The sequence below is a fragment of the Aulonocara stuartgranti genome (assembly GCF_965226115.1).
Source record: "Aulonocara stuartgranti genome assembly, chromosome: 1".
In the NCBI taxonomy this organism is placed as follows: Eukaryota; Metazoa; Chordata; class Actinopteri; order Cichliformes; family Cichlidae; genus Aulonocara; species Aulonocara stuartgranti.
Window position 1 is genome coordinate 40,990,272 of NC_138939.1, and position 14,598 is coordinate 41,004,869.

The window sequence follows — 14,598 nt, forward strand, 5'->3', positions numbered from 1 at the left end:
AAATACTGAATAACTCCCACTGAGGTGGGGTGAGACAGACAGTGAAGAAGCACGTGCTGTCTTGCCAGTACATGCAGTCAGCAGTGATGACATAATTAAACACTTTTAACCACTGGGTTTCAAATCTTATGTCAGGACCTGCAGAGATGCAATACAATTCAAGTTTGTTGGTAGGATAAAATCAACTTCTGTGAGAGATGCTGAGACATGCTTATGAGCCTTCTGAAGAACAGCCGCACAAAGAGTGTGATTACCGGCAGCCATTCATATATATACTGGTCCTCAATCATGTCGAAGTTTGAGATGTGACAATGTTTTCTGTTTTTATAACCCTTAATGCCATGAGGTGTAAAATAAGACATCAATCTCTGCACAGAACACATGAAATGGCCTTTCAGAGCAGGTTGCTCAGGAATGTCAGCTGCTCTGATGATGAGTGCGTGGCACCAGAATCTATCCTACATTCAATATCTTTGCCGGTAATAATCAAAGTATAAGTGAGAAAAGCTTCGTGTGAGTATTTTACATTTAGAGCAGAATCCTTCTGCTCTAAATGTTTAATTGTTGTCTGTATCAGTGTAGGTGTCACTTCTGATACCAAGTTGTTGTGGAAATTGAGTGCATTAAAGAGGAGGTTTTATTCTTGCAAGAAGGAGTTCAGTCAGCACAAGGCACTTTGGCGTTGTAGTGAAGAATTCAACTGAACAAAGGAACCGGGCTCTACTTATATAGGGTCCCCCCTAAATCTTTATTACCCTAGTGCCTGTCAGAACGTAACTGCCCAGAGGCAGGAAGCAGGATATCGCTTCATTAAAAGAGATCCCATATACTTGCACTTCTCCGATCGACAGGGTCAAGCATAATGTTGGCACAGGAGAAAGAAAGCTGCATCTTAGTATACAAGCAACAAAATAATCTTCTAGAGTCGTAACATTGATGAATAAGCAGTTCATTTACACAGCCGTCATGTTTGCTTTGTCCACAGTGCTGCAGTTAACTACATAAATATACAGCACAGACACATACAACCATACAACGTAGACACACTCATGTCTGATTACACCTTCCTTTCACCAGTAAACCATGCACATTCTCGCTTAGACCGTTTTTAAGTTAGCAGCTCCATTATGAAGGATATCACAGACACTCATATTCATTTGATCAACATCAGTGGTGCCAGCGTCTGCCTCTCTAACACAAGAAACAGTCACACCACCCATTAAGAACGGAAGACTAGGGCTGGGCGATATGACCCAAAATTCATATCTCGATATTTTTTAGCTGGATGGCGATATAAGATATATATCTTGATATTTTTTTTTAAAAGCCATAAGTTAAGAACAAAAAGAGAGTTCTTAGTCACACTGTGTCCCAGATGTCACACGGGCATTTTCTTTACATACAGCGTAGATGTACATGAAGAAATTACTCAAAAATAAATTATCAGCATTTATTTTTTTTTATGATTAATATTTTATTGTACTTTTTAGAACACTACAGTCCACTGCGGAGACAGATTACATCGCATAAAAAAAACATCAGCATAGCAGCAGAACAGTAGAGAATACCAAACCAAAATGAGGGGGGGGCAAACAAAGCAAGAGATAAACAAAAGCATGGAAAGAAAAACAAAAACAACAACAAACAAAAAAGGAAAAAAGAAAAAAAAGAAACAAAAACAGCCAGCCTTTGACTATGTGGGTCTTACTGCATGCCACACTCTGACATCCCTGAGAGTGCTTCATCAGAATTCCAATGACTATCCCACTCTAGGGTCTAGTCTGTTCGTTTTATTCTGGACAGATATGGATCCCACTTCAGATGGAAACTCTCCACTTTATTCAGGAGCCTGTATGAGAGTTGTTCTAGTGCAGCGAGTCTCCCTAGTTGAATATGCCATACAGAGACAGGTGGGGTGGAAGGGGCCTTCCACTGGGAGATAATGAGTTTACGCCCCAGCATCAATGCAGTCTGTACCCACTCAGCAGCCTTAGGTGGAGCATAGTTAAGGAGTGATGGGTCTGCCAACACAAATAGTCTTGGTGAAAAAGGAATATCCCATCGTATGGTTGATTTGATAAAGTCATGTATCTCAGTCCAAAAGATTTGGGTTTTAGGACAGCTCCAAATCATATGGGTCAATGTGCCTACCCCAGTCTGACATCTCCAGCATTCAGGGGACTGAATGAGGTTCGCCCTATACAGTCTGTGTGGCGACCAGTAAATTCGGTGTAGTAATTTGAATTGGATTAGTCTCGTTCTAAGTTCCCTGGACACCTTTTTACTATTCTGCAACATTGCAGTCCATTCCTGATCTGTAAAAGCCACACCAAAGTCAGATTCCCAAGCTAACCGGAGGGCAGGTAGTCCTTTACTCGTGCCCGTAACAAGCATTGAGTAATATTTAGAGACTTCACGACCCCCCCCAAAGATTTTTTTGATGTAGCTGAGATATTCAATATTTGGAGGTGGTGTGGAGGAGGAACCAAAGGTTTTGAGCAATAAGTGCCGGAGCTGCAAGTACCTCCAAAACTGACTTTGTGGCAACTGAAACTGTGCTTTAAGGTCGTTGAAGGACTTGAGAATCCTCCCCTGATACAGGTCTCCGAGAACAAGTATCCCTCTCTGGACCCACAGTCTCCAGAAAAACGGCGATTTATTAATGCAGAGTTTGGGATTGAGCCATATGGAAGCCTCAGTGTGAAGGTGGGAGTTAAAATTTAGTAGCAAGGCCACCTTCTTCCAGACCGTCTGCAGGAAAGAAAGAATGGGGTGGGTTTGTATATCTGGTGGGAGCTTGGTGGTTAAAATGTGCATCGGAGGGAGTGGTGAGCACAAAGTACTCTCCAGACTAAGCCATGGGGGGGATCGTTCTGGAGGAAGAGCCCAGTGAACCATGTGTCTCAGACTGAAAGCATAATGGTAAAATAGTAGATTTGGGACCCCCAGGCCACCCGACTCCACTGGTTGCTGTAGCTTTTTAAGCTTTATTCTAGGGCGTCTGTTATTCCATATGAATTGGTTGCATAATCTGTCAAATTGATGGAAATATTTTGATGGGATTTTTAGCGGGAGTGTTTGTAGTAGGTAATTAAATTTTGGAGCACAATTCATTTTGATGATGTTAACTTTACCCCAAAGGGTGAGGAACAAAGGGGACCATCTAATTATGTCGGTTCTGAACTTGTCCAATAGAGCTTCAAAATTAGCCTGGACTATGTTGTGTAACAAACGGGGGAATGTAATGCCTAAGTATTTAATACCAGTCTGAGGCCAGCTGAAATCCCCTGGCTGGAACAGGGTTTTGGGGCAGAAGGCTGTCAGAGGGAGCGCTTCAGACTTTGACCAATTTACTCTATATCCTGATATATTAGAGAACTGGTTAATAATTCTCAAGAGAGCAGGTAGAGATCGTTCTGGCTGTGATATTAGGACCAGGGCGTCATCAGCATAGAGCATCAATTTGTGGTTATTATTGTGGACCTGGATACCTGGAAAATCAGGGTCTCTACGTATTGTCGCTGCCAGAGGCTCTAAAGCTAAAGCAAAAAGCAGAGGACTCAGTGGGCAGCCCTGTCTTGTACCCCTGTGGAGGTCGAAGGACTGTGATATAATACGGTTCGTTAGTATTGATGCTCTCGGATTGTTGTAGAGAAGTTTGACCCACCTTATGAATTTTGGGCCAAAGCCAAATGCTTCCATTACACAAAATAGAAAACGCCACTCCACCCTGTCGAATGCTTTCTCTGCATCCAGGGAGAGGGCTATAGCTGGAGAAAAGTCCCCCATAGGGGATTTATTCTGGGTTGCCCACATAATATCAATTAGGCGTCTAATATTATCGGCAGAGCAGCGAGTCCGAATAAAGCCAACTTGGTCGGGGTGTATTAAGTAAGTCATGACCTTATCTAATCTGGTTGCTAGTAACTTGGCTAAAATTTTGCAATCACAATTGATCAAGCTTATTGGCCTGTAACTCTTACAGTCAAGCGGGTCTTTGTTTTTCTTTAAGACAAGGGAAATAAGTGCCTCTGACAGTGTTGGTGGCAGGCTGCCCTTATCCAGGGCTTCCTCAAACATTTGCAGGAGTAAAGGGGAGAGCTCCTCTGCAAAGTTCCTGTAAAACTCTGCTGTAAACCCATCCAACCCAGGGGCCTTGTCAATTGGGAGATTTTTGATTACCCTTAAGATCTCTTCCTTTGAAATTGGGGCGTCCAGGGAGTCCACCTGTGTCCTAGAGAGAGTTGGGAGGTTGAGGGGGGAGAGAAAACTGTTAATTTCCTGAGAGTTTGCTTGTATTTCTGAGGAGTAGAGTTGCATATAGAAATCTCTGAAGGCTTCATTCACTTCAGAGGGTTTTGACACCATAGTGCCATCCTGTGCTCTAATTGCTGCTATGATAGTCTGAGCTTCTTTTTGTTTAATATATCTTGCAAGCAGTTTGCCAGGTTTATCTCCATCTTCGAAGTATTTCTGCCCGAAATAGAGAAAACTCCAAATTATCAGCATTTATTAAATAATCATGGTCCATAAATAAAAGAAAACAATGTTGTTTTTGTGCATAACAAAAAGCTCACAATTGTGCAGTCAAAATGTAAACTAATAGACGCTGAGCGTAATAACAAAGAGACAGATTTCACAGCTGCACGTCTCTTACAGGTGCCATTTGTGGTCCTTATACACACAGTAGGGTAATATTACGTTGAAGCACAGTACGTATCACTCCGCGAGGCTCCTCCTCGGTAGCCGTAATCCTCCGACAATCCATCAAGCGGTGCAGCTCCGTAGCTTAGCAAAGTCATATTAAAACATTTTTTGACAGATTGCTGAGCGCTGTGTACCACATAAAATCGGTTCGCGGTCAGTAAGCACATACATAAGGCGCACTGTCGAGTTTTGAGAAAATGAAAGGATTTTAGGCCGTACAGTCGTTAGCGCGGTTAGCTCGTTAGCGCGGTTAGCTCGCTAACACGTTGACGCCGTCCAGCCCCACGCACGGGGCGATCCGCGGTAACTCGCTAACGGAGATTTTCCGCTTTCATCTTGTCATTGCCTGCAGGTGAAGCTATGGGGGAGGGGGAGTTGTGTTCAGTGAAGGAGAGGCGAGGCCGAGTAACGTTGCATAGAGACAAAAGTGGACGAAAGAGAGGCAAACCTGCGGCTCCACAACGTAACATAGACTATATCGATATAAACGATATTGTCACATCTTATATCTCGTATGAAAATATATCGATATTTTTAAAAAACTCGATATATCGCCCAGCCCTACGGAAGACTTAATACACCAGGTTGCATTTGGAGAACTTTGGACATGGTAATAAATCTGGAAAATGTTTGTTAACCAGTCAAAGCTAAATAAAGAAAAAAAAGATTTACTCTATTAAGGATTCGACTGGGAACCTTACTGATAACCTATTTGGTTCATTCTTCATCGATTGGATCAAAACACTATAAGGCTTCACAAATGCTTGTGCTATAACTAACCATCCTACTTCCCAAAGCTTCCAGCTACAAAGAGGCGCCAGACGAGGCCTGTCCAGTTTCCCCCTCACTTTTGTCATTTTCATTGAGCCACTAGCAGCACCAATTCGACAAAATGTCAAGTTAAAACTGAAAATACAGACCATAAAGTAAGCCTTTATGCTCATGATGTATTACCTTTCCTTGGGAACTCACAAACTTCTTATGAAGACAATCACACTTACAGAAAAGTTCTCATCCTTGAGGTTATCTCCTGATGTTTGTATGTGCAATAAATGTTAGATTTGTATTGTTGATTGTCATTTATGCTTAGAAATATTTACTCATATATGCTTAGAGTTTATAGTCGATGTCATATTGATTGGGGTCTGATCCTTAGCAGTCTGCAAAGACTTTGTGTGCATTCCAGAGGGTTCTGGCATTCACACCCACATCCTGGGAGCATGGGAGAGGTCTACCTGCTCTTATTGTTTCATGGTAGGATAAACGTCCGGACTTCTAGACCAGCAGGTTTAGGGAAGTTGGTTATGGGGTCACACACTGACCACACACACACGCACGCACGCACGCACGCACGCACGCACGCACGCACACACACACACACTTACACAATGCACAGGCAAGGTACTCTTTGTGTGTATGTAGACGTCATATGTTAATGAACCTATGTCTATATAAAAGAGCAGTGTTACAGGGTAGCAGACAAGAGCGACTGGGGTCAAGCGAAGGAACGGCGCTTGTCCACTTGGTCTCCCTCGTGTACAAGAATCATAAAGAGCTCTGCTTGGTGTTCAATGCTTTTTGCTGTGCAGTTGAATTGTCTTGAGCGTTCCAGCGAATAGGTTTAAGCTACAAACCTATCAATTTGCATGAATTTCTTTGCTAATTTATATTAGTTATAAATTATAATATAAAGTTTTAACAGCCTTTGCCATTATACTTAAAATTCAGCTCTGTCAGAATCAGAATCAGAGAGACAGAGACCCAAGAAAAAGTGAAGCGAGGAGAAGAACCATCATGGAAGGAGAGACCACTGGCAGACAGAAAAAAAATGACTCACATCCAGAAATCCTAAAAGTGACTGGACAAAGCTGGACTGAAAGACAGCACAGAGGCACTAATCATGGCAGCACAAGAACAAGCTCTGAGCACAAGATCCATAGAGGCTGGGGTCTATCACACCAGGCAAGACCCCAGGTGCAGGCTGTGTAAAGATGCCCCAGAGACAATCCAGCACATAACAGCAGGGTGCAAGATGCTAGCAGGCAAGGCATACATGGAACGCCATAACCAAGTGGCCGGCATAGTGTACAGGAACATCTGTGCCGAGTATTGCCCTGAAGTCCCGAGGTCAAAATGGGATTCCTGGGTGGTCAAGAATGACGGCGCTAAGATGGTGTGGGGCTTTCAGATAGAGATAGACAAACTGGTGATGGCTAACCAACCAGACCTAGTATTGGTGGGCAAGCAGAAGAAGACAGCCATAGTGAAAGATGTGGCTATACTGAATGACAGTAACATCAGGAAGAAGCTGAGGAAGTACCAAGAACTCGAGAAGATGTGAAGGGTGAGGGTAACAGTGGTCCCAGTGGTAATAAGAGCACTCAGCAACCCCCAAGCTATTCTAGGAACAGCAAAGATGCTGTGCAGGAGCCTCGAGCTCCCAGGCCTCTGGTGTAGAACCCGAGCTCGAGGGATCGACTGCCCACAGGGGCAAGAGGGGAATTTAAAAACATATATATTCAGTCTATTTACACTTACAGGCCAGTGGCCACTCTTTCCATTATGATGTGCACATACTTGAAAGGGAGGAATGCTGGTTTGAGCAGGGAGTCAAGTCACTCATGGCCATTGATCAGTGATCTTTGATCAGTGGCTATTGATCAATGGTGATGACAATTAATGATCAAGAAAACGACCTCATAGCCCTCTTAGTTATTACGCAAATGTACTGTTTATAATGTTGGGGAAACCTGCATTTAGCCGAGACTGAAGAAGTGTTTGATGAAATGTTTCTCCCACTGAATATGCTACGTCCAGGTGAACAGAATCAGGTGTTTAGGAGTACATATGGTACACTGTAATTCACTAGCAGGTGTGGTGGAGTCATCACCAGAGTGATGGTCTGTAGCAAGGAGCTGTACAGGTGTCTGGTTGTTTTGGTGTACTCTGTGCCTACCATAGGGGAGGAGTTGTAACAGGTTGTGTCCAGAGTGTGATGGGCCCATTTCCTTATCTTGTCCTAATCTACCTATTTGGCTTCTGTCTTTGTCTTCCTCAGTATAATTTGTGAGCTTACTGGTCTATACTGCTAGCACCAAAGTTGGTTAGCTTTCACTGCTTTATTGTTTTCCCTTTATCGTGAAGTCCAGAAGAGCAACTTGCATTTGCTGCAAAATTTTTTAACAACACACATCTTATGAGGTGGCTTCAATCATTTAGATTCATTTAAACCCAATCGGATATATTGTTTTGTGTTATTTTGTATTATTTTCTTATGTTTATATTGTGTTTAATTCATGTGCGAGTTTTAAGTTAAGGGTTTAGTTGAGTTATTTTGTATTTTGGGATTATTTATGTCTTATTTAGGTCCTGTCATGTCTCCTTAGTTATGAGTCTCTTCATATCCCCTGGTATAAGTCTGTTCATGTCTTCTGTGTGTGTGCTTTCATGTTGTCAAGCCGGTGCCATGTCTACGTCTCTCAGCGTTTCCTGTGTTGTTTTGTAGAGGTCTTGTGATGATATGTTCATTGTTTTAGTTTCACTTTCCCTGTGGGTGTCATGACGTTCGTGTGTTTCCACTTCCCCTAAATACCTCCTGTGTGTCTTTAGTCTCTGTGTGGTCATTCAGTCTTTGTAAGGATGTCTGTTCTTCTCGTCTAGTCATGTACCTCTTGTCATAGTTGTCATAGTTATTGTCATAGTTTTATAGGTTCATAGTTGTTTCCCAGTTTCACAGTCTCATCACAGCTTGTCAGTTATTTATTTTTTTCCAGTTTATGTTTAGTTTTAGTTTCACCCCACATGGATCTTGCCTTGTATTTATGTTTCTCTTGTATTAGCCCAATAAAGGCTCGCCTTTTGTTCAAGCATTTGGGTCCTCCACTCACGCTCCATACAGTCTGCCGCTGGACCGTGACATCATTTTTCTAGCACAATCCATATTAAGTGTAAATGTACTCTACTTTAATGTTTTAACTAATCTCAGTAAATCAGTGTTGCAAATTCTTTCTTTTCTTCTTTCAGAACAGATTTCTGTGTTCACAAAGATGAGCCATGTGATACTGTGGGTGAGTACCACTCACTCACTCAGCTGACATAAGACATACTTGAACCCTCACTATAATCACAGAACTCAAAGGTTCAGCTGCAAGAAACCCTGCCACCTGCATTTCCTTTTCCCTCATGCTTTAAACTTCAAAAGTCCATTGAATGCAAAAAAAATGAGATCATTAAACATTTGATCAAATTGAACCATTTATTTTCATGTTTTCCTCAACTATAAAAATCTCTGTAATACGTCGTGATGAATGTGGAAGATTTCTTTGTGCTTCTGTCACGTTGATTATTTCTGTTGAAGGAACATGTAATGATAGATAATAGTAAACTGTGGGACCCCAAACCTCACACTGAGTTCTTTATAATCATTAATTTCACTTTACCAGAAAAAACAAGCCTCCCTGCTTTTGTCTCTTCATACAAGGACAAGTGTCCCGTATGCAAAAGCTCTCATTTTACAATTTCAGTTGCACAGTTTATGTCATCATTATTGCTAGTATGACTGGCAAGCAAAGATCAGGCTTACAGACTTTTGAGTGACTGAAAAGTCTGACCAGAATGAGTATACTGTAAAATGTGATCGTCATGTCTTCTTCAATAAGAAGACATGACAACAATTCTGACAGTTGTCTTCATGGCAAGACAAAACATTTTGAGTTGAGTATTAATATTTCTCTGATACTGGATCTCAAAAACTAAGCATACAAAACACTGTCAAAACTCTTTTTCAGAATCAGAATACTTTATTAATTAAGAAATTAATTGCTCCAATAATAAGAACAGTAACAGAAATAAATTAAATAACAGAATATATTACAAAGTTACAAAATAGAATATATATCTACCTGTGTGCATACAGGTGTGCCTTCCTTGGCTGCTGCCTCTAAGCATATCATACATTTTCGGTCTAATCTGCGCTCAGTAGCATTCAGTATTTATTATTTATTGTTACTTGTGCTTATCTAGGTTATTGCTGTGGGTTCCCTACTGTGTTGTTCTCTTTTTGCTTGTTCTTTCCAACAGGTGATCTAGAAGATTTTTAGTGTCTTTTCTCCCCGACCCTCTTCCCCTCTGTTTTTCTTTCCTTCTGCTTCTCTTGAGGTTCTTCCCAACTTCTCTTGTCTATGTGTTTCCCTCTCCTCCCCCCCAGTCCTATTCCATTCTGTAATATTTTAAAAATAAAAAAAATTAATTAATTAAAATGATTATAGATTATATATTGATATAAGGCATAACATTAAGACCACTGACAGGTGAATTGAAAAAAAAAAGAATATCTGATGGACATAGCACCTGTTGGTGGGTGGGATCTATGAGGGACCCAGCTAACAGAAGCACGAAAAATGAGCACACATGAATCAAGCAAGGATTTAAGCAAGTCTGACGATAGTCAAATTGTAATAGCTAGATGAGTAGGTCAAGGTTTTCAAAACTGCAGCTCTTATGGGTGTTAATAGATATATCTGTCAAACGGTCTGAGGAAGGAACAATGGTGAACCAGTGACAGGGTCACGGCCAGCCCAGGTTCACTGATGTATGCATGCAGTGAAAGCTGGTCTGTGTGGTCCAATCAAACAGGCAAGCTATTACAGCTCAGATTCCCCAAAATTGATGCTGGTTCTGATAGAAAGATGTCAGAATACAAAGTATTTGCAACACTTTGTTTGTTGCATATGTGTCTGCATAGCTGCAGAACAGTCAGAGTGCCCACGCTGACTCCTATCAACCACGATAAGCTGCTGGTGGGAAGTACAGTGTGGTCAGCCCAGAAGCCTGATGAGTCTGTTTGGCTCACTGTGCTGCCAGCTCTGGGAGCCATCACATCACTGTTTGATCAGACCCCAGTCAAAATATATCACTGATATATTTATTTAACAGCACTGTGGATCACACGTCTTTGTCTGTGGGCTTCACAATGTTTGGGTTCTTCATTTTTTGGCCTTATGTGCATTACTATTAGGTTGCTGGAAGACTTTACTGACAGAAGGAATGTGTATACAGTGATTTAATCATTTAATCAGTACATCACAGGAGCAGGCTTCCCATCAATAGAGGACACATACCACCAGGGTCTTCTGGAGCGCCAACAAAATGTGACATGCGTTACGGGCTACGTTAACGTCTGTGTGGATAACCCCGTGCCCTCCAGGACTGTGCGGTGCTTGTCCAACAACAAACCTTGGATTACCCCAGAAATAAAAGCTGTCTTCAAGCAGAAGTGGAGGGCCTTCAAATCTGGAGACAAGAAAGGGGGTGAAAAGGGTGCAGAGAGAGCTGAAAGGACTGATCGGGAATGGGAAGGAGAGCTAAAGGCAGAAGAAGGAAAACCAGCTTTGAATCAAACCAACAGGTTTGATGCAGTCTTCAACATCGGCTGCAGACACACCAACTCAAACTCCTGCTGTTACACCTCAGACACTTCACATCTCCTCCACTCAACCTGCTCACTCCTCCCCACCCCCAACCACAGCATCCAGTACACATCCAACACACGGCTCCAGCCTGTCTCTGTCAGCCATCCAGGTTAGGAGGGAACTAAGGAGCCAATAAGGCACCAGATACCATCAGCTCAAGGGTTGTCAGGTCCTGCGCAAATCAACTGTGTGGTAAGCTTCAGTCTGAAGCTTATGGAGAGTTCCACAGCTCTGAAAAACCTCTTGTGTGGTACCAGTGCCAAAGACCCCACGTCCCAAGGACCTCTGCAGGCTTGGACTCCGGCCTGTAGTTGTAGGACCTCTGCAGCTACAGGCCAGAGGCTCTGACATCCCACCTGATGAAGACCCTGGAGTTGCTTGTCCTGGTTCAGCTTCAGCCCCTGGTGAGCTCATCACTGGACCCACTTCAGCTTGCCTACCAGCCTGGCACTGGAGTGGATGATGCCATCATTCACCTCCTACATTGTTCTCTCACCTGGAGACCGCTGGGAGCACTGTGAGCATCATGTTCAACACTAGAAAAACCAAGGAGCTGGTTGTAGACTTTCGCAGGAACAAACATCCTCCACTGAAACCACTGAACATCCAAGGCATGGACATGAAGCTGTGGACAGCTACAGGTACCATGGTGTTCATCTGAACAATAAACTGGAGTCACAATTCAGATGCTCTTTACAGAAAAGGACAGAGCAGGCTGTTTTGCTCTTTTGGAGTGGAGGGCCCACTCCTGAAGACCTTCTATGACTCTGTGGTGGCTTCTGCCATCTTTTACGGTGTGGTCTGCTGGGGCGGCAGCATCTCTGCTGGGGACAGGAAGACACTGAACAGGCTGATCCGCAGGCCCAGCTCTGTTCTAGGATGCCCTCTGGACCCAGTGGAGGTGGTGAGTGACAGGAGAACGGCGGCTAAGCTGTCATCTCTGATGGACAACATCTGCAGGAGACTGACAGCACTGAGCAGCTCCTTCAGTGGCAGCTGCACCCACGGTGTGAGACGGAGAGATTCCACAGGTCTTTCCTCCCCACTGCTGTGAGACTCCACAACAAAGACAAAGATGACCACACACATGCAGACAGACACACACACATCCAGTACACCACGGTAGCCTAGGTCTGTCTCCCTGATGTGCAATTTTTCTGAGGCAACATAGTATTTTATTCTAGTCTGTATAGTATGTTATTCTATTTTATCTCATTCTATTCTATTGTTTTTTTCTTAATTTTTGGTGCTCTTAACTTGGTACTGTCCACTCTCTGTCGTGACCAAGACAAATTTCCCACATGTGGGACTAATAAAGGTTTATCTTATCTTATCTTATCTTATCTTATGGCAATGCTGTGAAATGAGTAACGCCCTATTATTCCATATCCATGTAACCAATTTCGGCAGTCAGGGGATATGACAGATCTTTTCACATCTTGTAGTCTTAGATTTGTAGTGCATTCTTTGAATTCTGAATGTGTCACGGTGAATGAATATGATCGTGCTATGGCATCAATTAAACAGGGACCTGTGACAGACACGTCTAACACAGATTGCTGTGTTGCATTAAATAAATGGGTACAAATTTACCTTTTACTAAGCTACTGAACTGACGAGACAGAAAAACTGATCCACAGTAAGCTGTTTTAGGTAAAACACCTTTTAAACTTCATTATACTAACTATTATATTAACTATACTAACTGCTCAAACACTGTCAAACATTAAAACACAATCATAAGTGTAACTCATAAAACTCATTGTCATTTTACCCAACTGTATTACAGGTATTGCTTATCTGGGTGGTGTCTGCAGTGCGAAGAAGAAGTGTGTGTTAGCTGAGGACAATGGTCTCAATTTGGCTTTCACTATTGCTCATGAGCTGGGACACAAGTAGGTTCAAGTTTTAAACAATTGTATTGTAATCAATATATCCTGTTATTATCCTGCATTATCTTTTAAAAATGCTGTAAATCATAAATGGATTAATACTTCTATTGCACTTCTATGACACTTTTCTATACAAGTATCAAGTTTGACGCCCCTCATCTCTTTCTCTATCTCTATCTCATACCTAAGGTCTTTTATCTAACACTCTCCTACATACTCACGCTCCAGTGGATGCATTGGGGGAAAGTCTAGGTTTGATATCTTGGCCAAGATGCACATAAGATACACAGGGACTGTAAGAGCTGGGAATTGGTCCACCAGCTTTTCACTAAATAAACCAACTCTACCATTTCAGCCACAACTGTTAAATGTATGCATAACAATTAAAATCATGCACAATGCATATTTTCAAGCTACAGTATGTGGGAAGTATAGCGTTCTTCAATTTCTCCCACACCCAGCAATGGTCACGTCCTCAACTGGGTGCCCCACCCCGTCCAATTGGCCTACGTGCACCCATGAGCCCTGGAGACGCAGACTAGACATCCCAATGTGGGCTGACTCACCCTAGACAGCAAGGTGGCCAGAGCACGCTATTTGGTTCATATACAACCATTGCAAGAGCTGCAAGTTGGACTTCTTTCCGGTGGGTTTTGGACTCCGCCAATGCTACAGTGGGTCACTGACTCTGTTCGTAACTTTTAGTCTCGTCTCTGCCTTTCACAAACAGTGTAGTTCTGTTGGCTTCATCAGGTGGTGGCCCACTGGAGTGGTTTGCAGCAGAAATGAGAATCAGCAGCTCCACGTCTGAAGCAAAGCTCCACAGCTGTAAAAGGGTGGAGTGCCCACTCCAGCACAGGGACAAGTTGCTGCCCCAAGTGAAGGAGTTAAAGAATCTCGGGGTCTTGTTCACAAGTGAGGGGAGAGGGTAGCGAGAGATCGACAGACGAATTAGTGTGGTGGCTGCAATGATGCGAATGCTGTAACCGTGTGTTGTCGTGAAACAAGAGCTCATTGTAAAAACGAAGCTTTCAATTTACTGGTCGACCTACGTCCCTACTCTCACTTATGGTCACAAGCTTTGGGTAGGGATCGAAAGAGAATGTGTGTACAAATGGTGGAAAGGAGCTTTCTCTGAAGGGCCTCTCCCTTAGAGATAGGGTGAGTACGTCAGCCATCTGGGAGGATTGCAGAGTAGAGCCTCTACTCCTCCACATCAAAAGGAGCGACTCGAGGTGCTGGAGGCATCTAAAAGAATGCTTCCTGTGTGCCAACTGGGTGAGGTGTTCCAAGTATGTCCCAAAGTGAATAGACTCTGGGGAAGACCCAGAATGCTGAAGAGATATTTCTTGGTTGGCCCGGGAACTCCTCGGCGGGACAAATAAGCTACAGGAGGTAGCTGGGGAGAAGGGTGGACCCTGGAGAAGTGGAAGAAAATGGATAGATGGATGGATGGTATCAGCGTGGGATGTATTTCAGCAGTCTTGTAGGAATGGGATCTAAAAAAACACGCTGATAGTTTGGAGGAA

The 14,598-nt window shown here is 43.0% G+C and overlaps 1 protein-coding gene across 2 annotated transcripts in view; it reads left to right on the plus strand.

Annotated features, from left to right (window-relative positions):
• The window catches only part of adamts17 (ADAM metallopeptidase with thrombospondin type 1 motif, 17), a 100,215-nt gene that overhangs the window by 36,945 nt on the left and 48,672 nt on the right, over positions 1-14,598 (plus strand). For both annotated transcript variants that reach the window (XM_082530679.1, XM_082530680.1), the window contains 2 exons: positions 8,731-8,774; positions 12,967-13,072. In XM_082530679.1, coding sequence (XP_082386805.1) covers positions 8,731-8,774; positions 12,967-13,072 — 150 coding nt within the window. The remainder of the gene's footprint in view (positions 1-8,730; positions 8,775-12,966; positions 13,073-14,598) is intronic.